General features: G+C 42.1%; 1 protein-coding gene across 1 annotated transcript in view; it reads left to right on the top strand.

Annotated features, from left to right (window-relative positions):
• Nucleotides 1-17,357, top strand: part of SIAH2 (siah E3 ubiquitin protein ligase 2) — a 31,659-nt gene extending 14,302 nt beyond the window's left edge. Inside the window, exon 2 of the mRNA XM_044432959.1 lies at nt 15,201-17,357. Coding sequence (XP_044288894.1) covers nt 15,201-15,758 — 558 coding nt within the window. The 3' untranslated portion in view covers nt 15,759-17,357. The remainder of the gene's footprint in view (nt 1-15,200) is intronic.
• The last annotated feature ends 6,143 nt before the right edge of the window (nt 17,358-23,500 follow it).

Here is a 23,500-nt window from a genome sequence, read left to right as displayed (position 1 = left end):
GGGGTGGGAGCAATCAGCTGGGCAGGCTGTCCTGTTTTCAGGGAAGCCCCATCTAGTCAATGAGTGGCTCCCTCCTTCCTGAGAATCCTGCTGTAAGGTAAGAGCTGGAAAGAGATGGGGTAATTCGGTAATCCCCTGGGTGGTGTGGCACTGTTTCTGGAGTGGCCTTGCATAGCAGATAGCCAACTCCAACCCTTTGCTGAGAGTAGACCTCTCAGGCGGCTCTTAGTCGATTCCCAGTTCCTGTCTCTTGCCTGACAGCAGAGCGCTGGGACAAGAGGTGTGGAATTGCCGAGAAGCTCACATGTTCTGGGGTTTGCTCCACAATGGGTTTTGTTATCTTAGTTCAAATGACAGACATTTGTGCTAGGGGGAACCCTAGAATAGACTGTTGTGTGATTAACAACCACACTAAGTCACAATGGTCAATCAGCACAACTGGGTTTGAGCAACATGACTAGCAAAAGGCACCATTGCTTGTTATGTCATACCGCATTAGCAATCCAGGGCTTGTTGTTCACCATAGCTTGTCACCTCAGCTGCATTTAGACAGCATGATAACCCATGTTTCAGCAACAGCAATCCATTATTTAACAACAGCATATGCTGAGTCCATGCTCAACCTTTGAGTGTAGGTTATTGTGTTGTCTGAACTGAGTTAATGACTTTTTAAGAGAGACAGTGGTAGTGTAATAAAGACATTATTGCTTGCAGTCTCCGTGTTTATCTAAATCACTGGCCATGATTACCATTTTACAAGGGCTTCATTCATTTGCAAAACCCATTTGACCAGAGACAAAACTGACAGGATTTGGACAATGTGATAGCCAGCATTCAAGATTTTAGTGTAGGTCATTGACATGTTGGTTATCATGCTTTCTTGAACCTAGTTGTACTACCACACCTTGGCTTGTTTCCCATGAAGAATCAGCACTTATTGTTTGTTTTTAGGCTGTGAACTGTAGGTTGCTAACATGTGACCCTTGGCAAATCTTCCTTAAGAGAATTTGTTCTTCCACAGAAAAATGTTTCCCTGTCTCTCTGCTGTGGGGTCAGATCTCCTTCTACCCCAAATCAGTCCCATCAAAATGTTGACCTCATGAGTTGGGTGGAAACTTTAATCTGTGGTGGAGAAATAATTTTAATTGATTCTATGAATTGTTTTTAAGATTGCAGTTTTAATTGTGTTTGAACTGAGGTTTAACTGCATTCACAATTGAACTGTTGTTGCTGGTATGATGGAAATCACGTGCAATTATGGGAAAGATTCGCTAATCCAAAACAACAAACTGCAGATTTGTTTGGCAGTTAGAAGGGGAAATTGATTCATTGCTTCTCCTCCCACCCTTCCATCTCAGTGTAAACAACCAGGCATGGTCCACCTCCCCCTGAAATTGATGTGCGAAGCTGCTGTTGATTTGAATGACTTGCCAGTCTGTAATATGTGTTCCTGTTTCAAGAATGGGTGATACAGATAATGGCCAGGAATAGGGGCAATGGAAACAAACAAGGTTCTCCACTACAGACTTTACACTGTGTTATTTCACAGGAACGCTGGACTGCCCTTCCTGACAAACCCCCTTTTCACACAAGCATTAATTTTACAGAGTTCTTGTTCTGTAATGCAGCATTTTTGGGTCTCTGCCAGCACTGAAATGAGAGCATTTAGAGGAGACCTAAGTTGGTACTTAGTACATAGTACTGGCCATCATTCTTACCAGCCCTAATCCTGTGCCTTTAACAATAGCCTGATCTGTAGAAATGTAACAGGTAAACTTTCCCCCTGAAAAGAAGGCATATATGGTCAATAAAGCTTCATCAGTTTAATTTTTGTGTTGCCCTGCTGTTAAAGGTTCAGGAGGGACTATTTCTCTTTACTGTTTTCTTTTTATTGGCTTTGGTTAGCAGTAAATCCTGTAAACACACACATACCGTGCTGGAATGTTTTCTGTTGGATCTGTAGTACTTGGCTTTAGTTGGAACTCCTTGAACATATGTGGCAGTGCTAAATGGAGAAAAAGTGCAGTCTTGTAGCTGTGAGCCTGAGCCACAAACTAGGAATCTCTAATGTGCTAGCTAAATGTATGCTTTCTATTATTGAATCTTTCACTGTAAAGGAACTCACATTTGGAGAGCATCTCACGAGGAAGCTGATTATTTGTGGCAATTAGATGTTCCAGATGTTCTGCTATACAAAGAATTGCTATAGCCAAGCTTTTGGGTATTTTAGGGTTAGGGTGCTTCCACTCGTGGGGGGCCTAGCACTACCAATGAGAAAGGAATGTGCAAGAATCTCTTTCCCTCCTCAAAATATGGAAAGAGGAGGAATGGGGACATTCAGGAAGATTAGACGTAAAAGATTACATTGTCTGAAATCCTCATAGAATTCCATGAATGAGGCGGAGCAATTTTGCAATAAAAGCCTTAGGACAGGGGTGGAAACCCTCTTTCAGCACATGGGTGAAATCTGTTTCGGAGAGGCTACAGCAGCGGGCTGAGCTGAAGGCAAAATGGGCAGGGCCAAAATAGTGTATCTTGGCTTATTTATTTATTTAAAACGTTTCTATGCCGTCCCCATCGCAACAGAGCCTCAGGGCGGCTCACAACAAAAAGCTCTCACTGCATGTAACTAAGTTGGGGGCACAAGTTAGAGTTGGGGGGTAGCATTTCAAAGTTTTAGAATGGGGAAAAAATCTTCACAAATGTTGGGAAACCACCCGATCAATTTTGGTGATGGAGGAGAAGGGTGGAGCCTTCTGGAGAGCCTTGGGGGGCCTGATTGGGCTCCCAGAGCACCTGTAGTTCAGCACCCGTGATTTGAGACAAATGCAACACGCATTGCTCCTTCAGGTGGGTTGGGATTTCAGTAAATCCTTTCTATAAAATACCCGATGTGAACACATGCTTTTTCACCCAGAATCCTGAGGCTGGCATCCCCAATATCCGGACTAATGTGCATGTGGTACCTGAAGCATCCTTTGCAGGAGGGGCAGTGGCAGTGGTCCCTGTTCCCTTCCCCTCTCATGTTCCTCCCCTACTTCTTCAGCTCAACCACCATTGCAGTTTCTTCATGTTGGCAGGGAGTGCTTATACAGGCACGAACAGAGACTGGCTTTGGGATCTTGAGTTCAGTTCCCTTCTCTGATGCCTCCATTTTGTACCTCTGAGCGAGTTGCTTGTGTCTCAGCTTTGCTGGCAACCCTATCTGTAAAATGGGTCTATGATTCCTTTTCATTAGAGTCATGGTGTCCGTTACTGAATTTGGTGAAAGATGGTTGTAACAACACTGCACATGTTCTGTCATATTTGGTAGAAAGGTGGAATACAAATAATAAGTTCTGTTCTGCTTTGGAGAATTGGTAGGGGAAACAGCAGAAACTTTGATGTGCAAATGTCTCCAGAGTATTGACCCAGAGGAAATTCTAAAAATATTAGGCAGTTTGGTGTATTTAATGGAGAAAACCTCTATATGGCTTATCCCAGGTAGGCATCTCTTGGTTTTTAACCTTAACATCCTAATGCAGCCAAATAGCTGTGGTCAAAAATACCTTCTGATAGCTGATTCTTTAAACAGCAAAAAAATAAAGACATTGTGCTTTGGACATGTGTGTTTAATCACAGTTACCACTAGTCCAGCTTCGTGTCTGCATTTTTTAGAATATAATGCAGTAATCTGATTCAGCAGTTTTCCTATGTTGGTCTTAATGAAATCAGTGCATCTGGGCCAGACTGGTTCACCTTTTGTTCTTCAGCTTAAACTAACATTAATTAAAATAGGCCAACAGCCTCTTTTTCTTCTCTCCCCTGCCTCTACCTATCTATTGTGCAACTGAATCAGCAGCTATTTTATGCTTCTTTGTAATGATCAAATAAGACTTGAAAGGTAGGATAAAAGAGGGAAAATCAAGCTTTATTTTCTGCAAATGCTACTGTTAAATATGACCAGGAGGAACAAGAATTGATTCTCTTTTAGTTGTTGATGGACATCATGAATAGCTTGTGACCTTGCCTGAGGTGGGGTTGGGGTTGTTCAGGCCAGATCAGTTTTCCACAGCTGACTGCTCTCCAGATGTTTTGGATGACAGCCCTCACAATCCTCAAACAGTTGTGGGATTATGGGGATGGTGCCTGACACATCTGAAGGATGTCAGGTTGGGAAGGAGTGAGAAAAATTTGGTAGCCTTGGGCATGGAGCTTCAGTGCTTTTAAGGAACATATGCCTACTTCTGTTTTAATCAGAGTTTTTTGTTGGATAAATTGCTTGGAATACAAATGGAGTGAGTGTTGGCACTGATTGCAAAAGAGGCCGTGGAGCACCAAGGTACCAGTTCCTTATGCTTCCTGGCATAGCTTATTTGGGGTGGGATGGGAGTGGTTGTTTCTGCAACCATCTTCTTGCAGTGCTTTGATCAGACTTAATTGACCAGGTGCCTTCCAGGTGGTTTGGACTACCCATCACCAGTCAGCATGGGAGGTATAGTACAGCCCATCCAGAGGGCACCAGATTGGGTAAGGCTGAGCTACAGACCCTGCAACGGAACAGGTGTAAGCTGAATACTGCTGCACCTTTCCCTCCAGAAATATGGGAGCCCCAGGCGCTCCTTTCCCTACACAACAAACAACACCCAGTCTCCTCTGCAAGGCCATCCCATTGTGAACTTCCTTCTTTTCATTAGAAATGTTGGCAACAGCTTATACCTGATGGTACCTTTGCCTCAGTTCTGTTTCTCCTTGACTTCCTCTTATCTACCTGCCATCACCTCCTCTGGCGTTCTGCCTAAATTTTGAATGTTGCTTCTTTGGTGTTGATTTTCTGACGCTACTTTTGATCTTTCAGTTTGTCCCTCTCCAGATTATGACTCCACACTTGCATCTTCCCTTGGATTGATGATGGCTCTGCCCCGACCCTGCAAGTGCCACTGCCTCTTGAGGACCTCACGCCTTTTTGAACTTTTCTGTTCTTCATTTACTCAGTGTCTGCACAACAGCTTGTGAGGACCTGCTGATTTCCAGCATTGTTCTCCAGGTGCAGATGGTTTTCATCTATTCTTCACTTTACAGAATATTCTCTCTAGTTAGAAGGGGCACCAAATGGAATATTTTACATGCTGATCCCTATTCTTTTAATTTTTCTTTTAAACTCATTTAAAAACAAAAGGCAAAATGGTATTGCAGCAGCAGCCTTCCCTATCCTGGCATACGCTAAATGTGTTGGAACATAACTTCCAGAATCCCCAGGCCGTATGTTCTGAACAGCGTTTATGGCAGTTGTAGTGCAACACTTCTGGAGAGCAGCAGTTGGGAAAGGCTACTGGCAACTCAGTGGCTACATTCAAGTATTGCTATAGTTTAATGTGAAGCTAGGCACTGGCTCATGAACACCCTTCACTCAATTAACCACAGTGCGTCATCCAAAACTGGACGGTCTGTGATAATCCCAACAACGGGGGGAAGCAGGGCAGCTTTGTAAATTGCAGGTTCAAGTTGGCTTATTCACATATCAAACTTAAGGTTAACCATGGTTTGTGGCATTTGGACAATTCAGCAAACTGTGTTCAGTCTAAAATTAGAAGTAAAAGCCCCTCTGGTATGGGCATATACCACTGCATGAGCTCAAGATTCACTGTGTCTTGTCCTCATTTAGCATGACGTCTAAAGATGGCCAAGGTGAGATGAGAGATATAGACCCCTAGAAAAACATAACCTATTAAAAGATGATACCTGATAGCCTAGAGGACTTAAAGGCAACAGCTAAAGGAATAATGTAATAACTGAAATAAAGTGGCATAGTTGAAGTAAACCCCCTTAATAGTTTTTAAGTAAACATTTATTTGGTGTTTATCAAATAGTATCTTCTCCAGATTTTAAAGTGAAATTATCTTGGTTTCACTTAGCTGTCAAATTCCATTCCTTCATGCACAATTTGGAGAATGAGGAACAAACTTTATTTATGTCTTATACCTGTTTCATCTCATCCTTTTCCTGGTATATTTTGCTGTGAGGTCCAAATTTCAGCAAACTGCATTTGGTGCTAAACAGGAATTCTCCACAAATTGTGGGTTGGGAATCCCTCTTCAAATGAGTTTCCTGTTAGCTCAAAATATATTTTGCCTGATTTGGACATTACGGTGAACCATGGTTTGGAAGTACCAAGAAAAGCAGACAGGGAAGAAGGAAGCCTGCAAGTTTGCAGTTACTGAGTTTAAACTATTCTGACTTTTTGTGTCCTTTTAATTTTTTTTTCTTATTTTTTAATCTTTAAATCTGTAGTGGTTTGGCAGAAGCTGGGAGGGCTTTGTATACGCCCTGCTGAATAAAGAAGGAAAGACAAAGAGGAAAGTCTGTACTACCAATTTGTTCAATCCGCATGCATGTCTTCATGTTTCAGTTTGGCTTCCAGTAGTCAGAGATAGCAGGACCTGCTTAGTTTCATATTTAGTTGTTCATATTTAGTAAACTTGGAGTCTAGGGTTGAAACCCTCAGGCCAAATTCACCAAATTCAGAAGGCCTAACTGAGCGCTCCAGGATGGCTTTTCTGCAGGATTTTTTTTTTCTGTCGCTAAAATTTCAGAATGCCTTTGCTAAGGCAGTATGAATTTTACAGAGTGATCTTAGGCTCCTTAGGTATAGTCTTTGGTTTTCCAGATCCGAGGTCAGAAGAGAACTCCTACCTTGGAGCTGGGGACTGAAACTTAGAGCCATCTTCACACACAGATGGCACAGAAAGAACTGCACCAGCTGCTTTCTGAGATCATCAGTACCACCCTGAAGAAAGGGGTAGAGGAAGGGAAGGAACTAAGTTCTGCAGGATATGACATATTCTAGCAGCAATCATCCATCTGATTGTACTACTCCTGTGCATCTGGAGTGGCATGACTAGGTGGCCATAATCAGCCTTCTAGCTGGCTTGTAGGGCAGGAGGAACAAAAAGGTGAAAATTACCTTGCTCTCCTGCCCTCCAGGTTTATGGGCATCTCTGTTAGAATGTATCCTTAAACTAAAATATGCTGGTACGTTTGGCATTTTAACTCAACCTCTTTTGCCTTTGGACCTGCCCACCATTGGACTGTGGCACCCATGAGCTTTTCTGAAATTGAACTTTTCCCTTAAGATTAAAGAAGTTCACCCCCCCCCCCCCCCCCCCTAGTCCTTACAGCAGGGAAGGGAACCTTGAAAGTAGCTTTCCATTTGAGAGTTTCAGGACACTGAGTTCTGTCCAAATCAAATACTAGCATGTACTCAGTCCTATGTGTAGTGAGCAGGTGACAGAAGGCAACTTCGGCATTGTGGAACTTATATCTAATTTGCAGTGTGAAAGAATGGTATTTCATAAATGCAAAAGTAATAATATAGACAAGCAATTAACTGTGTGCCCAGCACAGCATGTGCTAGCCTGCACTGCTGCTGAGACTGCAATTAATGTCAATTTGTGTTGGGCAGGGGAGAACTTACAGTGCGTCTCAGAGTGAAACTTAGAATAATTGAAAATAGCTAAGGGGCTGAGTATGTTAAAAATGTTAATAGGCTTTAGAGCTTTTCACCTTCAGATTTCAGGGGTCCAGCTACAGCTTGCATAACAGAACCTTATAACTTGCTGCCAGTGGGTCAGTGATTCCCAGGAGGTACAAGATTTTAGATGGCTTTGTGTATTTTAACAGAGGGCTTTTTCATACAAGGCATTGCTGATGAGATCAGGGCCAGGTCAAGACATTTACCCTCTGTCAAGTGGGATACCTTGCTATCTGAGAAAGGCACCCCAGAATAGTTTGTTCTGTCTGGAAGGATATGAACTTGGGGACAATTCATGGGATTCTGGGGCACACCACATGCTGCTGCATTGGTGACTGTAAAAACATTAAAGAAACATAGAGTTAGAAAGGTGCGCAGAGTTCACCTAGGCCAGAAGTACTGTCTGTTCAGTGAAGATATCTTGCAACTTGCATCCTGAACTTCCTAAAAGATGGTTATTGAGCCTCTCCTTAAATGCCACCAGTGACAGAAAGCCTGTCCCCAGGCAAGGCTGTTCAAACTGGAAGCACCTGCAGGGAACAGCTGACTGGGGAAGACTGTAAAACATTGCACAACACTTGTTAAAAAATAGAAGTACCTGCCCATGAATGAGACAAATAAAGACAAGCCCATGGCCAGTGATACGGTAGAATTACTAAACTGGACTCTTTGGCTCTTCCGCTTGTATGCTTCCCATTATCTTGGCACCAGCTCAGGTGTTGCTTTCTTTATTTTATGGTTGCTGTGGACGCAAGGATGCCTGAAATTCTGCAGCCCTTATAGCCATGTCCATGTATCAATTGCTAACAGACAAATCTTATCTATAGTCATGTCCAAATACAGATGTTGGTGCATATGCATGTGGTAGGATTTGTCATTAGTCGTTCCCAGCCCCCCTTGCAGCATGCTCTGTAGAACTACAACAGTTCTTGTCTCTATCATGTCAGCCTCCCTGTGGTCCACAAGAAACCATGCATCCAACACTCCCAAATGGTTCCTTGAATATCTGACCTAAAATATCACTTCTCTTGTTTTGTTGCTCAAGGGAGGGACCTGTCTAGACTTTTCCCTAGGGAACATCCTTTCTAGACAGATCAGTTATCTAATAATCACTGCTGTATTTGCTGATAGCAAGGATGAAATGATAAAAGTGACATCAAAAGAGGTCAGTTTTGTTATTAACAGTAACATATTACAATACAGAAGATTCCTGTCAATCTCATCATCTGGAAGACTGGGCTGCTACTGCTTGCTGTGCCTTCATATCTATTCTCCGCAGTACTTGCTGAGTTCTGTGCAAGGCGAGTCTTTGCCACTCTGAGCAGTTTCATAGATAGACGAATGAACCTTCGGGCTTGGACTTTAAAGCCAAAGCGCTCTTGCCAGCTTGTAAGGGAATCTTTCATGCTGTTGATATATGGTGTTGGTTAAGACATATAATCCAGGCTGTATCTGCACCCGTGCCAAAAGAATTGCATTCCAAGGAAACTGAAAACGTGTTTGCAATACATTATTCATCACATCAGTGGCTTTTCTAAAAACAGTTTGCATAGTTTGGATTCTCCCTTCCCTTCTTTTTCAGTTTAAAGGGAATGGAATGAGAGGGAGATGTAGGGCAGAAAGAGAAGCTGTAAAGATGCTGAGTGAAGGAATACAATATTAAAATGATAAAGATGTACATAAGCCTGTTCTAGGAGCAATTTCTGGCACCTTTCATGTGTGTTACACAAATTATCATTTATTTGTTTATTTATATTCCATCAAGGCAGTTCACAATATTAAAAACTTAGTTGATTAAATAATTTTAGAATTAGAATTAGACAGTGGAACACTGTTAGACAGTGGGCAGGTTCACACTTCATGGAAATCTGTGTTAGAAACTGTGCAAGAGTAGCTTATTAGGACATTTGAACCCAGTTGCCATGGCAAAATGCGGCACGCTTAGTTTTAATTAAACTTCTTGCAGAACCAACAGTCTATTCTGAGGGTTCCATGCTTTACCATGGCTTGTTACTCAGTGTGAACTGGAAAACTACCTTCTTGGGTGATTTTGCTGTTTCTGCCAGGGTCCAGTGCAACAGCTGCAGCTCCCATTTATAGCTGGCCAGATCTGCCTAGCAACTGCTGAGTTGCCGGCAAACGGGGCACCGACTGGCTGTCTCTGCACTCCCTTTCTTCCCTCCTCCCTGTGCACACTCCCCAACGCCTGGCCACCCCGCCACCATGTCAGCCACCTAGCTGATTGCCTGCTGATGCGCACCTACACACCACCTGGCCAGTCACCCACTAAATCGTTGCCCACTCTCCCCACATCCTGTGGAGGGGGTGGGGGCTCGGGGGCAGCACACAAAGAGCAGGCACTCATGAGGAATAGTGCTGTGGTGCCACAGGCAGGCAGCACATGGGGCAAACACCTCGGCCAGGAGGGGGGCAGGTCAGTGATCAGCCAGGCCAACCAGCCTTCATGGCACAACAGTATTATTACCCCCATATCGCAGATACATGACTGGCTAACAGTGCTAACTGAGGTTATGGGGAAGTGGAGTAATTGTCCACCACTTCCAAAGCTTTGCCAGCAATTTGCTTTCTGGGGAAGGTGCAGCTTCACTGGGCTTTTACCCCAATGGAAAAATCTCACCATTGAAATTAACCGAGAGGGAGAAATGAGCTACACCAACTCCAGAGCACTAGGTCCAAAGGTGTCTCCAGTCTATACATATAATGCCCTCTATCTGCAACTGGAAAACTTTCAGCAACCATGAATGGGGAGTCCTGGGTTAGAGAGTGGTAGGAGACAACCTTCTCTCCCTCCTAACCTGCCCCACAGAGCTGTTGGAGAGGGTAGGGTTGCTCTGTTGGAGAATTGTGATGTATGCGGGTTTTAGAATAACTACTTTACACATTGAAAAGAGATACCAGAAGTTCACATTAAAGGAGATCATGAAAATTCTTTTATTTCACCATTCATGTGCATAGCACTTCACGGAGTACAAGAGTGTAGGGTTCTTGTCCTGACAACTTACAGTCGAAAGAAGGTCATTGTGTGGCAAAGTCTTTGAGCAGGCAAAACTGAAGCTGACCTGCAACAAGAAGTTGTGGTTTGGAGTGTTGCTGTTTCAGGGTTCCAGGTCGCTCCACTCTCCCTTCTTCCATTTGCCCTCTCACACCCCATCCAAACCGACGATCAGCCACTATTTCATCACTGCTGAGCATGCTCAGTTTGTCCCCTCTCCATTGAGCCCCCACCCCGCAGTGTGTTTTTTGTACTTTGGCAAAACTTGAGGTTTTCCCAAGCTTGCTGATTCTTCATTCTTTTGTGTGTGGCTCTATCTTAGCCACATTAACAATAGCACCAGAACCTTGACACCCAAAAGAGAAGGAACAATGATCTAATTTGCGCATTTGGAGAAATAGTTTAAAATGATTTCTCATGTAGTGCAGTTGTCAAGTGTGAATATTTAAACGTCTAAGTGTTCTTTAATTTTTTAAAAAAGTGTTAAATGTGTTTAAAAAGTTAAAGAATGCTTTTTAAACAAAATTAAAACCTCCTTTAAAACGGCATACAGAAAGAAATTTAACACTATCCTCAACTTTTGAATTACTTTGTAGCACCTTTTTGTGAGTGGGGTCTTTATAACTCCAAATTTAGGCAGAATGTAATATCTACGGGACAACTGAATGCTTGCATTGGACCTTGTGAACAAATTTTCTGAGTAGTTAAAACTTAATGATGTTTTGGAACCTTTGTGTGTAGGGCACGGCTTTTGTTGAATTACTTGGCAAGTGAAGTCCTGGCAGACATCCTAGCCTGAGAAAGAGAGTAAGTCTTCTCTTGGAACTGCTGCCGTAAGTGTTTGCCATAAAACAAATGGGATCTTCAAACTGCCACTTACTTTGAATTACAAAACAATTAAACATGCATAGCATTGACTATCAGCCAGCATTGCTTCCTTTATCAGCAAGAAGTTTCTGCACTAGATAGTAATTCTGGTCCTCCTGCCCAAATCAGCTTCCTCATGCTGCATTCTCCCTTTATGTAACATAGACATGTTGAAAGGATCGGGTACATTCTTGCCCTACAGAAAATCTCAAATTCAATCCATGGCATCTCTAGTGAAACTGACCAGGCAGCAAGTGATGGAAAAGGCAACTGTCACTCAGCTGGAATTTTGCAGGAGAATGCTTGCACACACTGGTTGCCATGTGGAGGGTGGGAGAATTTTCCCATTCATAAAATGGCTGTCCCAGCCAGTCACAAAGCAGCCATTTCAGAGGGCAGACTGTTGAAATTAAAAGTAACTTGCCCAAGTTTTTACTGCAAGATTGATATGGGGGCTGAGATCCACAATGCAAAAATACTTTTTTGAACTAAAATAATGTTTGCAATAGCCCATCCTGTAAGTAAGTGGTTTTTAAACAATCTTAAATAAAAATCAGGAGGGCCAGGAAGCCTGGCAGGTGCAAAGACAGGTATTTGTGGGTAAGTTAATGCCTTTAGACATTATGCTAAGAGACCTCAGGAGTAAACAGTTCTGGTCTAAGGCCCACCAAACATGGGGAGGGGAGACTTCTGAGTAAACATGCATAAGATCATACTGTTAAGATTCCCTTGTCACAGACTGAGTGCTTTGGAGCAGGGAAGGGTAGAAGTCACCTAAGGGTGCAGCAGAACAGGGAGCGATAGAATGCTATATCCAGAAGTGCATATGCCCTGCTAGATATAGGAGGAGAAAGGAGATAAAAGGCAGCTGACTTAAGCAATACTATCCCAGTTTTAGCTCCGAGACTGCAATAACCTCACCAGAGGGAACATTTTCCTATTTTGCTCAGTTCTAATCATAACAATATTTAGCATGTATACAGCATTTTAGAGATTTTACATGCTTTGAATTCTCTGTTAGAGTGATGTGAATGTAGTTGTACAAATATTTGATTTTCCACAACCACATTTTGTACTCTGTTCACTCTTCCTGGGTGTTCCCCCAGTGTGAACCTTCCAGATGTGAGCTACAATTCCCATCATCCCCAGAGAGGGGTGGTGGCAGCTTAGCACATACATCTGGAGGGCATTCTGGTTGGGATGCCTAGACTACAGAAATGCAGTGGAACAGCTGAAGTTCCAAGCTGAAGTAAGTTCTGATTTGTAGTTAGAAATAGGAAAGAGACAGGCAGGCTTCTGAGACCTATAGCTACAGAGGCAGTAAGAAAAAAATAATCTTTTAGAAAGAAGAAAGAAAATTAATACAGACTTCTAAATAGCCACTGGGCTTTTCATATGGTAGGCATTGCTTCTTCAAGACCAGTTGAAGAAGCTTTTCAAAAACTGAGTTTGTTTTTGTTTTCTTAGATTAGGCCACAAATGAGTAACACAGGTATTTTATTTGCTAATAACTCTTGAAGATGCATTTACACGGCTGTCTGAATGAGAGCTCCCAGCTTCTGATTAGCACTTCAGTAAAAATCAGTGGGTACATGTCTTTTATGTTTAGATCTGCTCCAAATGCTGATTGCATTTGAAGTCATTCCTCTTAACAATCTCTATCAATGTCCAGATTCTTAGGTTGATGAACATGAAGATTATTACGAATGATGGCTTCTTCGTACAGTGATTGATGGTTTTTGTGTACTCGACTGTAACCTTTTTTTTAATTTTTGAAATAGCTCATTTTTCCTTATTCTCAAAAAAGGCGTCTAAGGTTAGGTTATGGTGATATTGAAACATATTTAAATATACCTAGTTGCTTGCTCCATTGAAAGCTCCGTCCTATGCATATTTAGATAGAAAAAGGGCTTTGCAATTTCCAACATTCCCTGGACAGCAATACTGGGAGTTGTTCAATATTTTCAGTCCAAACATGCATTGGATTGTCCTCTAAAAGTGAAATGATTGACAGGTGTGTTGGACTGGATACCATTAATTAAAATGTAATGGAAAGTCAGAGTGGCATAATAGTTAGAGTGTTGGAAACGGGCTCGGGAGAGCCAGGTTCAAGTCCCTGCTTGGCCATGAAATGCACTGGGTCTCTTTGGGCCACTCACTATCTCAAGCTAACCTACCTCACAGGGTTGTTGTAAGGATAAAATTGAGAAGGGGGACCATGTAAACCAACTTGGGTTCCTTGAAAGAAGAAAAAGGGGGAGAAAAGCAGTGCAGGGTCATAAGTAAATCATCTGCTATAAAAATAGGATTGTGTGTTGTAGGAATAATACTTGTAGATGAGCAGCATAGCTCCATAAAGGGCTCCCAAATACCCCAGCCTCCATTTGTAGCCAGTGCATGGTTGCCCTTTATATGTGATAAATACAAAGAAGACGTCTCCCAAAAAAAGAAAACTATGAGAAAAATCAGTGGGACCTGCAGCAAGTGAATGAAGTTAGTACTACTGCTGTCAGGATAACACAGAGCAATGGGTGTATCATGAAATAAATTTTATTGTCTTAACTTAATTTTAATTCTGCTCAATTGAATCTTTTTTGTAGTTACAGACTTTTATAAGATTACAAGAGATATTCAAGTGGCCAAAGGATTATTTCCAGCTGCCTTCCAACAAGAAAAATTCTTTAGGTGGTTTTAATAAAGTAGTGAAATGGAATATAATCTGGAGATTCATCATCTCAGAATAATGAATCAGGTTGCTTGACTTGGCCTATGATGTTCTTCCTGTTAGGCTTTTCAGTAGTTGTGTAGGAGCTGCTTTTTTAAAGCTTCTTGATCCCAGTCAGGAGACACTTGCATGACAGGACTGGCAGAATTGACTCTTTGCCCTTGTACAGAAGTGTCGCAAACCTGTGCAAGAGTGATTTGCCTGCCATGGCCTCGTATATAGAGGACACTGCCACACGTGTAGCTCTGCTATCCAGGTTATGGAAGCCAGACTAAATGTTCTTGCATTGCCTCTAGACCGGGTTGGTGGTCAGATTTGTGCTAAGCTTTAACAGAAGGGAGTTCTTCAGTAACGGGAAACTATGTATCTTAGGGGGCTGCACACAGACTTTTCAGCCTAAGGGCCAAAATCTATTTTGAAGAAGTATACAGATGCCATCCCAGTGATGGGTGGGGGTTAAAGTAAAGGAGCCGGAACAAAAATACCTGCTTGTAAACTCTTACTGCCAGTATTAAAGCCTAAGAAGAAACACTTTGACTTTTTAGAATGGGGAGCAAATAGCGCAGAAGCTCTGAAACCCTCAAATAGAAACAGAGCGAGTCAGAAGGGGTCTCCCGGGCCATCTAGTCTGACCCCCTGCTCCAGCTGGTTCTGCTCATGACATACCTACCATGTGCATGTCCATGATCATTGGTTGTGGGGAAAGGGGGTAGAGCCATGAGAAAGAGGCCTGACCCATCGGAGAACCCCATAGGGCTGGGACCCTAGGCTCAGGTTCTGCACCTCTGACTTTAAAGTACAGATAGTCTTTACTGGGCACAGGCTGCTGGATAGCATAGAAATTTAATACATAGATACCAACCTATAGGTGGAGCTAGCATAAAGTAGTGGGAATGGGAAGAATGCATGGTGTAGCTGACTGTGCTGCAATTGCAGGGGTTTGGACCTAATGGCCTTTTGGCCCCTTCCAGCTCTTCTACTCTATGATTTCCCGCTGCTTTGATTCTGATGAACAGGCAAGTTGTAAGCAAGTAACAAGCCAACAGGTTCATTTTGCCATTTCATTTTCTTGCTTTTCCTTTCAGTATGCCACCACAGGCTGCTCCCTGACACTTCATCATACAGAAAAGCCAGACCACGAAGATGTTTGTGAGTACCGCCCATACTCCTGCCCATGTCCTGGTGCCTCTTGCAAATGGCAGGGCTCATTGGAAGCTGTCATGTCGCACCTCATGCACGCTCACAAGAGCATCACAACTCTTCAAGGAGAAGACATTGTCTTCCTCGCCACGGATATTAACTTGCCTGGGGCAGTTGACTGGGTGATGATGCAGTCCTGCTTCGGCCATCACTTCATGCTGGTGTTAGAAAAACAGGAGAAGTACGAGGGTCATCAACAGTTCTTCGCCATCGTCTTGCTGATTGGCACCCGCAAGCAAGCAGAAAACTTTGCATACAGACTTGAACTGAACGGCAACCGGCGGAGGCTGACTTGGGAGGCTACCCCGCGGTCCATCCATGATGGTGTGGCAGCAGCCATCATGAACAGTGACTGTCTTGTTTTCGACACTGCCATTGCACACCTTTTTGCAGACAATGGAAACCTTGGAATCAATGTGACTATTTCTACATGTTGTCCGTGATGTTTCTGTGTAACTAGTGAGACCACATGCTTGTCTGGACATAGTGCTTTTATGTTTTACTGGATTATTTATTTTAAAACATGGTATTCTACCATAACCCCGTCTGCTTGTTTCCTCTCACACAGTGTACCATCACATGAGGGACAACAGGGTTGTGTCTACTGGTGCCCTTTTGGTGGCACATCTGTAGAAGGGAATCCACCTTACGCATGTAGGTGCCCTCCTTGACACGTAACCCTGCGTGATTGCTAATTGTGTGAGGAGGGACACCCTGACAGGACTTAAGCCTTCATAAGTAATACAATTTTTACTTAGCCTACCATTTTGTAATTCTCTCCCCCCACCCCCACCTGCTGACCTTCTTGGGAATTTTAAAACCATGGTTAACAGGACAGCTAAAGAAAGGCAGGATGAGTTAGTCCTGTTGATCTGAAAAGAAGGGAAGAGTTATATTTTGAAAACATGCCATTAGAGGGGGAACAATTCTGTTTTCTTGGAAAGCAAAAGTTTATTAGAAATACAGATTTGGAAAAGTAGGGGATGGGGTGTACAACAGAGATAGACCTCTTGTGCTAAAAGAGGCAGCTTACACATTCGGAAGAATGAGGTGGCAAAGTCCTTTGGTGTTAAAATGGACTGTACTGCTTATGATTATCTCTGTATAAGTGAAAACATAGTACATCAGATGGAGAGGTTCTAGCTTGTGTCCTTCCTGCTGCAGTAGTCTTTTTATGGTTTTTTTGTTTTAATGTGAGGGAACTTGGAAAAAATAATCATTTACTAAAAGCAGTTCACTCCATTTCTACTACCTCAGAACTCTCCTAGCTCATTCTGTGGCGTTGATAGGCAAACTGCTTAAAACGCTTCTAAGGTGAAAAGGGTGCTTGGTAATCTCTGAGACTGGCCTTGTAACACAACAAAACAAAAAGGAAAATGCAGACCAGAGATTAGAAACTGTCCCATCAAAATTTTGGCCTACAGCTTCCATCAGCCTCAGCTAGAGTGACCATCAGTAAGGGATGATGAACATTTTATTGGCCAAAAGACCTGGAAGGCCACAGGTTGCCCACCTGATGCAGAGTATTGGACTGGGGACGGATTTGCTTTATTTCTTTTTAGATGTTTGAGGACTTTGAAAAGTTAACTATTACATAGTTTCACAGCAAAAGAAAGAAGGTATTTTGTCGACTTGTTGCTCTTGCTGTGGTTTTATTGAATACAGAGAATTGCCCTTCGATAGAAGAGAGTTCTGTATAATTGCAAAAATTCTGACCCTCTTGAATATCCATTTATTTCAGCAAGAGCTGAGAAGCTCCACATTTTGCTCAGTTTGCTGCTTAGGTTACAGGATGGCAAAAACCACAATGTGTTTGAACAGTTAAAAGTAGGCCCCATCTATAAATACATCTGGGTTGTTTACATGTGGCTTCCCCTTTCGGAAGACATACTTAACATACTTGATATTAACATTGTAACGACTGACTTAGAATAACATGAGGAAAAGCGATATGGTGGTTGTCTTGTCTTCTGCTATTTAAGTTTTTTTGTTGTTGTTGCCACATTTACTCTAGTTTTCTAAATAAATATTTTGCAAAAATACCCTATGTGGCTTTTTCAGCTGACTAGAATAACAACTGCATGCCAGGTAACATAACTGCTTCCCAAAGATACATGAATGCACATCCTTTTGCATTCATAAGAGTCTGAATTAAGGGTGGGGAATGGATGGCTCTCCAGATGTTGCTAAACTACAGGTCCCATCAACCTTAGCCAACATAGCCATTTGAGAAGGGTAAGGAGAGTTGCAGTCCAGCATGTTCTCCATCCTTGGCCTAGGTTCTGCTAGGCTAAGCATCCGTGATAACTCCAGTTTAGGGGAAAAAAATCTCCCCTCAACTTTAGAAATCTGCTTCCAAAGTAGGCAATACTGGTCTATGTAGGCTACTGCTCTGCCTCTGTATAAGGTCCTCTTCATTTATTCACTGTCTCCCTGCCTTAGAAGGCACATCAGCAGCCTTGCTGGGCTTGTTCCATTGCTCTGTCCCAGCAGTTATTCTGAACAGCGTGTGATGTGAGGGCAGCACGACCTTGTTCAGGCTCCTATGGCTGCCTGGCAATTCTCTCCCTCCCTTCAGCATTGAATGCATTTCCTCAGGTGGCCATTAAGAGCTGATAGAGCAAAAGCACAATCCTGTGACCACTAGGCAGCATTGAGATAGCCATAGGATTTTTTCAGTCCTAGGTCCAGCCTTGGCAAGTTGCTCCAAGGCTGGAGTTAATACTCAGCTCAAGATCATGTTAACCATAGAGAGAACTGGGCTGACTGTTTTCTAAGGTTACAAATGCAAACTCAGAGAAAAGGTTTTGTGGGTGGGAAAGGGAGAAAAATGGTGCCATCATGATATGTAGCATTCCGGGCAGCATCTCAGCCTCCTTCCCTCCCAGTCCAGAGTGCCACAGTTGGAACAGTCAGATGGTTGCAGGGCAAAAAACACAGAGGCAACCTGCGCTTCCTCTTTCCTCCTGCCTGGAATAGGAGGCTATTAATTATCTGGATTCTGAATGTTACGGGTATCATTTGGGTTGCACCCTAAGAGACTGACCTACAAATCAATTAAGGTCCCTGGTTAGAATCTTGTCTATGCTAGGAACTCAACAGGTGGGCATTATGTTGACCACGCTTTCTAATAGCCAAAAATATGCAAAATAATTGTCTGGATTTTATTTTTACTGTTTCTTCTCTTACAATCCTTTGGTGCATATGGTACAGAGGAAGGACTTCCAGATGTTCACACTAATAGGCCTCACACTATTAGAAAGTACAAAAGCAAGGTGATGCGAGATTTCTTTAACTGCCACTGGTTTACTTGTAATTGTGCATTATTCTTATTGATCATAACTTGGGCACCTTCTTGGCCTAAGAACTCCCAAAGCATGCAGAGACAAGTTCTGAACAGCTTCGTTTGTCACATTTTCCACTGTATTTCCATTTCTAATGCAATTTAAAATTTGTCCTCAAAGATTTCTTCTTACAATCTTATCACTGAAGAAAATGTTATTTTTTAAAGCAAAGTGTCTCCTGTTCTCATTGTCTTATTTTCTGTGATAGCCTGGTGGTCTGTTTTTCCCTCTTGCCTACCCATGTTACTGACTCATTTTCCTCCATGAATTTTGCATTTGCAATTTTAGTTATTGCTAATTGCACACCAACACCAACTATCAGTGTTGAAAGTCCTTGGGCAAACAGCTGACTTTTGACATTTTAATGACTTTGTACAGAACTCCCAGACTCATTACCAGCACAGTGTCAACATGCTTGTTATCCCTTACATTTAAAAAAAAATACTGTGTGCCTATACCATTCATACAAAGGAAGCCCTGTGATTTTCTACCCAGGTTGGTGATCAATAATTACTTTAATACAATAGTAATTACAAATTAATTACAGTAAAACTTATTTGAATGTATGCATATCCAGCTCTTAAAAGGGTTTCTCTGTGATTGCCAACCCCAACAACTGATCAAACATTCCTATTTAGCTTCATCAATACTAGTGAATAAGCCTTAATGTTTCCAGGCTTTAAGCATGCTTTCTGTGCTATGAAAAAAATAACAGTACTTATTGCCCCATTAATGTTGTGCCACCTTTTTATTTACTGCTGTCTTTGTTTCTAGTATACAGAATCACACAGCGGAAGCATTACAAGCTTCAGTAATCCATTAAGACAATAGAATCAGGTATGTGATGCTTAATGTAGAAATTAGATTAACGCCTTAAGGAAGTTAACCTGAAACAAATTCTTTTGAGATGGCTATGCCAGTTTAATGCTCTAGGGCAGATTGAAGCTCTTAGAAAGATCTCCTTAGCCTTGCATGACAACAATAAGCATTGCTACTGAGTTTTACCATATTCAGTATATATCCATACTGAATGCTTCAGTAAGAGAATTCCAGGGATTTAATAAAGGTCCCACACAGAACACATCTCCTGTGTTAAGGCTAAACTTCAAATGCGTTCTTCCTAGTGTTTTGGCTTGTAACAGAAGTGAAGAAGGATTATGGAACATTCTTTGTTACCCACAATAAGGTTGCAATCTCTAGGTACAACAGAGTAGAAAACAGGGCTTCCTGGGAGATGTAGAGTACCAACACAGAAACAGGAAGCTAAGTAGTTAGTTTGTGCCTAGGATGAATTCCTGAATGACGCAGTGGCTGTACCTGATTTAGCCTTGATAGAAATTAGCCTTTCTTGGTTCGGAATTTATCCCTTGATATTATAACATGGGAATGTATATAATTTCTGTGGCACAGCTAAAACATGTTTTGTGGTACACAACATGACACAACATTGGTAGAATGGAAACTTTGGGGGCCATTTATCTGGGTGTTAATCCTACAGAAAAGAATGTTAAGGCATGATGTAGCCCTAGCTCTAGTCTCGTTTAGCTGCTTGGGATTTAGTGCACTCATTTATTCTCTTTGTTCTACCGCTTCAAGGTCTTTGCAACTTCCAAACATTCTGACGCACCAGCACTCCACAAACAAGGACCAAATTCAGGCTGTGACTAAAAATATTGGTTTAATCACCTGAAACCAAATCCTGTACTAAATCTGGTCACCTGTAGACCATTTAGCAAGTCACTTTGTGTCTGATTTATATGAGTATAGGCAGCAGGATGTCTATACTTACATATGGATGAGACAGTTTTCAGTTGTGAACTGTTTCAAATTCTTCACAAGATTGAGATTGCAGGGATTAAATGACAGTGTTGTTGCCCAGGAAGGAAAGAAACATTTTAGGGAATGAATTTTAATCATGTGCAAGTGTGCGTGCATGTATGGTAGATTTACTGGATCATGAGTAGTGTGAGACTTTGATTCCTAGAACTCTACCGAGTTGGCACAGGATCCTTTAAATGTTGATACTGTGCCCCTAGAATAGATACTGTACATTCCAAAAATGACCTCACTTGGATATTGAAAGCTAAGTATGCCAAGCACAGCAATGCCTGCAGCTGCTCTTCCCTATCACCTCCCAGGATGGTGTTTGTATTTCTCTGCTGAAGCGCCAGAGGGACAAACATGGAGGTGTCAGTGGGCAAACTTCACCTTTTGACCATACTGATCTTGAGTTCCACATTGGGGGATAGCTAAGTGCAACCTTCGACACGAGAAAAGAATGTCACCACTTCCTCAGCAATGTTTCCAGAACAGAATGGGAACCAGGTGAGCACGGAGAGATGTTGCCGGGTCACACTGAGAGCATGAAATGGGTTCTCTTCAGCAGAAACATCCAGCTTTATAATTCAGGAAATGTCTATTCTTGAAGTGTTTCAGTTTTTACTCCTTAGCTGGTTGTATCCCTGCTCTTTTAAACTCAGTTATTTGCAAATCTTTTAGGCTTACTTGACACATGCGTATACATAACTTGATTTACCATCACTGGTTGACACTTGAGCAAGATGTATGAAGTAATTCCATGTGCAAGCATCATTTCTGAACTCAATAGTATTCACAATGGCATTCATAATGCTATGAACTATATATATTAATAAGTAAAACTAACAGTATAATACTGTGCTTGACTAGTCACAAATAAGTCTTGTTGAGTTCAAGGATGTTATTCCCAGATAGGAAGATACCGGATTGCAATGCAACCTAAGTGAGACTGGATGTTGTTTAGTTTCTAAAAAGTACATGATCATGGCTATAAACAATTCCACGGCACATTTTGTTTTCAGAGTTGCAAAACAAAATATTTCAGAGTTACAAACTATGATGTTTATGTTGACTTTTTAATGCCTTATTTAAAACCCTGGTCAGACTGTATCAAATCTAGAAATCTGGATCAAACTTAAAATTTACATAATATATCTCAATCCTAGTACCATTCAATGGGACCAAAAAATCCACCCCCAAAAGCATGCTCTTAAGAGAATGTGTCAATATGAAGTCATATACAGAGATGCAAAAAAGAAAAAAAAATACATGCAATTTTTCTTCATTTGAATCTAGATACTTTATAAGGTATACACATTTTATGCTGACATATTCCAAAATAGATCTAACAGATGTGCAATCAAGGAACTGGCTAAAAGAAAATGATTAAAAGCATTATTTGAACATTAGAAGAATAAAACATTACACTGCTTTTATAGTATTTATTATTACATTTATATCCTGTATTTGCCCCCTCTTGCAAGGAACCCAAGACAGCTTATGGTTCCCCTCTCCTGCTTCACAACGATATTGTGAAGTTAGGTCAGTGACTCACCCAAAAACACCCTATACACTTCACAGCAAAGAACAAAATAGAATCCAGAAATCCCCTAGAGATCCACCCATAGAATATTCTGTGGCACAGTTAAGCCATTTCTGCACTTACATGAAGGATGCCATCAATGTCAATGTTCCATCTGGTCATAATCAACCTCAAGCAGCATAGGATCTGCCTTGGAAGATTTCTATGTGAGCCGATAGAAGCTGTCTTCCCCACACTCTTCCCCTCCAATCCATGAAATTGCTATATAGGAGCTTGGCCCCCCACTGCTGAATGAGGTTGCCTGTGGCGCAGTGGAAAGGGATTGTCCAAATTGGGCAGTGGCCCTGTCTGTGAGTGGAGACTTCCAAGAACAAAACACAGATTCTGGATCTAACCTGCCTATACGGAGCACAAAGTTGAATATGAGAGCAACAGTCATGAGATAGAGAGAGAAATTGTTTTTGACAGCTAGACAATGACATAAAGAGATACAGAACGTAAGGATGAAGCTGTTAGATCCTCTGTTCGATTAGCTGGTATGTTAAGAATCGTGAGTTAATATAATTTATCCAGGCAGGAGAGAGACCTGGTTAGAGCTGGCCTTTATATATGCAGAAATTGGGGGGACCGGGGGTGGGGGGTGGGGGCGGGAACACAACTACTACCTTGTTTTTGAATCCTGACCTGGTATCTGCTGCTTCTTAGAAAGTGACTAAGTCAGTCTGGAATCTCCATCTTGAGACATTTTGGAATGTATTTTAAAACCCACCTCACCACCATTGCTTGTGTCACCTAGCTTGGCCTTGAGTTCTGCAGTATTCAGAAAGCTTGCACACTATTCCATAGCATTTTTACAGCATTGCTTAATTGTGATTTTGGAGAGCGTTTGTTTTTCTCTCTAAAGGATCGGTTGGTCTATCTTTGCCTCCAACCTCCCAAATATATGTATTCCGTTTTATTATCCATTGCAGAATTAAAGCTCCTACAGAGTCTGTCCGCTTTCACCAAAAGAAGAAAAAATGAAAGAAAAAGCCGCGAGTTAATGCAGAGCGTTCTTAACATGGATCTACCTAGGTTCCACATTAAATTATGAACAGTGTGGAAAGAGGTCAGAATGGGTTCTGCTCTCCACCTGGGGCAATCGCGGTGCAGTGAAGGAAATAATGCTTGTTAGCAGTTCAGGGCAAAACCTGCGCACTTTAGACACCCAGCCTGGCTAGAAAATGTTGGGAGTGGCAGGTACTGTTTTATGTCCAAACATCCATAGGATTCTGTCCTTAAGTACTTACCATTGCATATTGCGTGGGGTGGAGGATTTGAAACGAGACAGATGGGGAAAAACGCAACATAACAACGATGCACCCGAATGAGAGCGCCTGCGTGATTCGCGTAAGGGGAGGAACCTCCACAAAGACGGGAGAAGCACGGGCTGAGCTTGCGTTTGTGAAGTCCCGGCGGAGTGTAGTTCTGCGGCGCCATC

The sequence above is a fragment of the Varanus komodoensis genome, unplaced genomic scaffold (assembly GCF_004798865.1).
Source record: "Varanus komodoensis strain SLA01 unplaced genomic scaffold, ASM479886v1 scaffold25, whole genome shotgun sequence".
NCBI lineage: Eukaryota > Metazoa > Chordata > Lepidosauria > Squamata > Varanidae > Varanus > Varanus komodoensis.
This window is presented reverse-complemented; position numbering and strand designations above follow the sequence as displayed.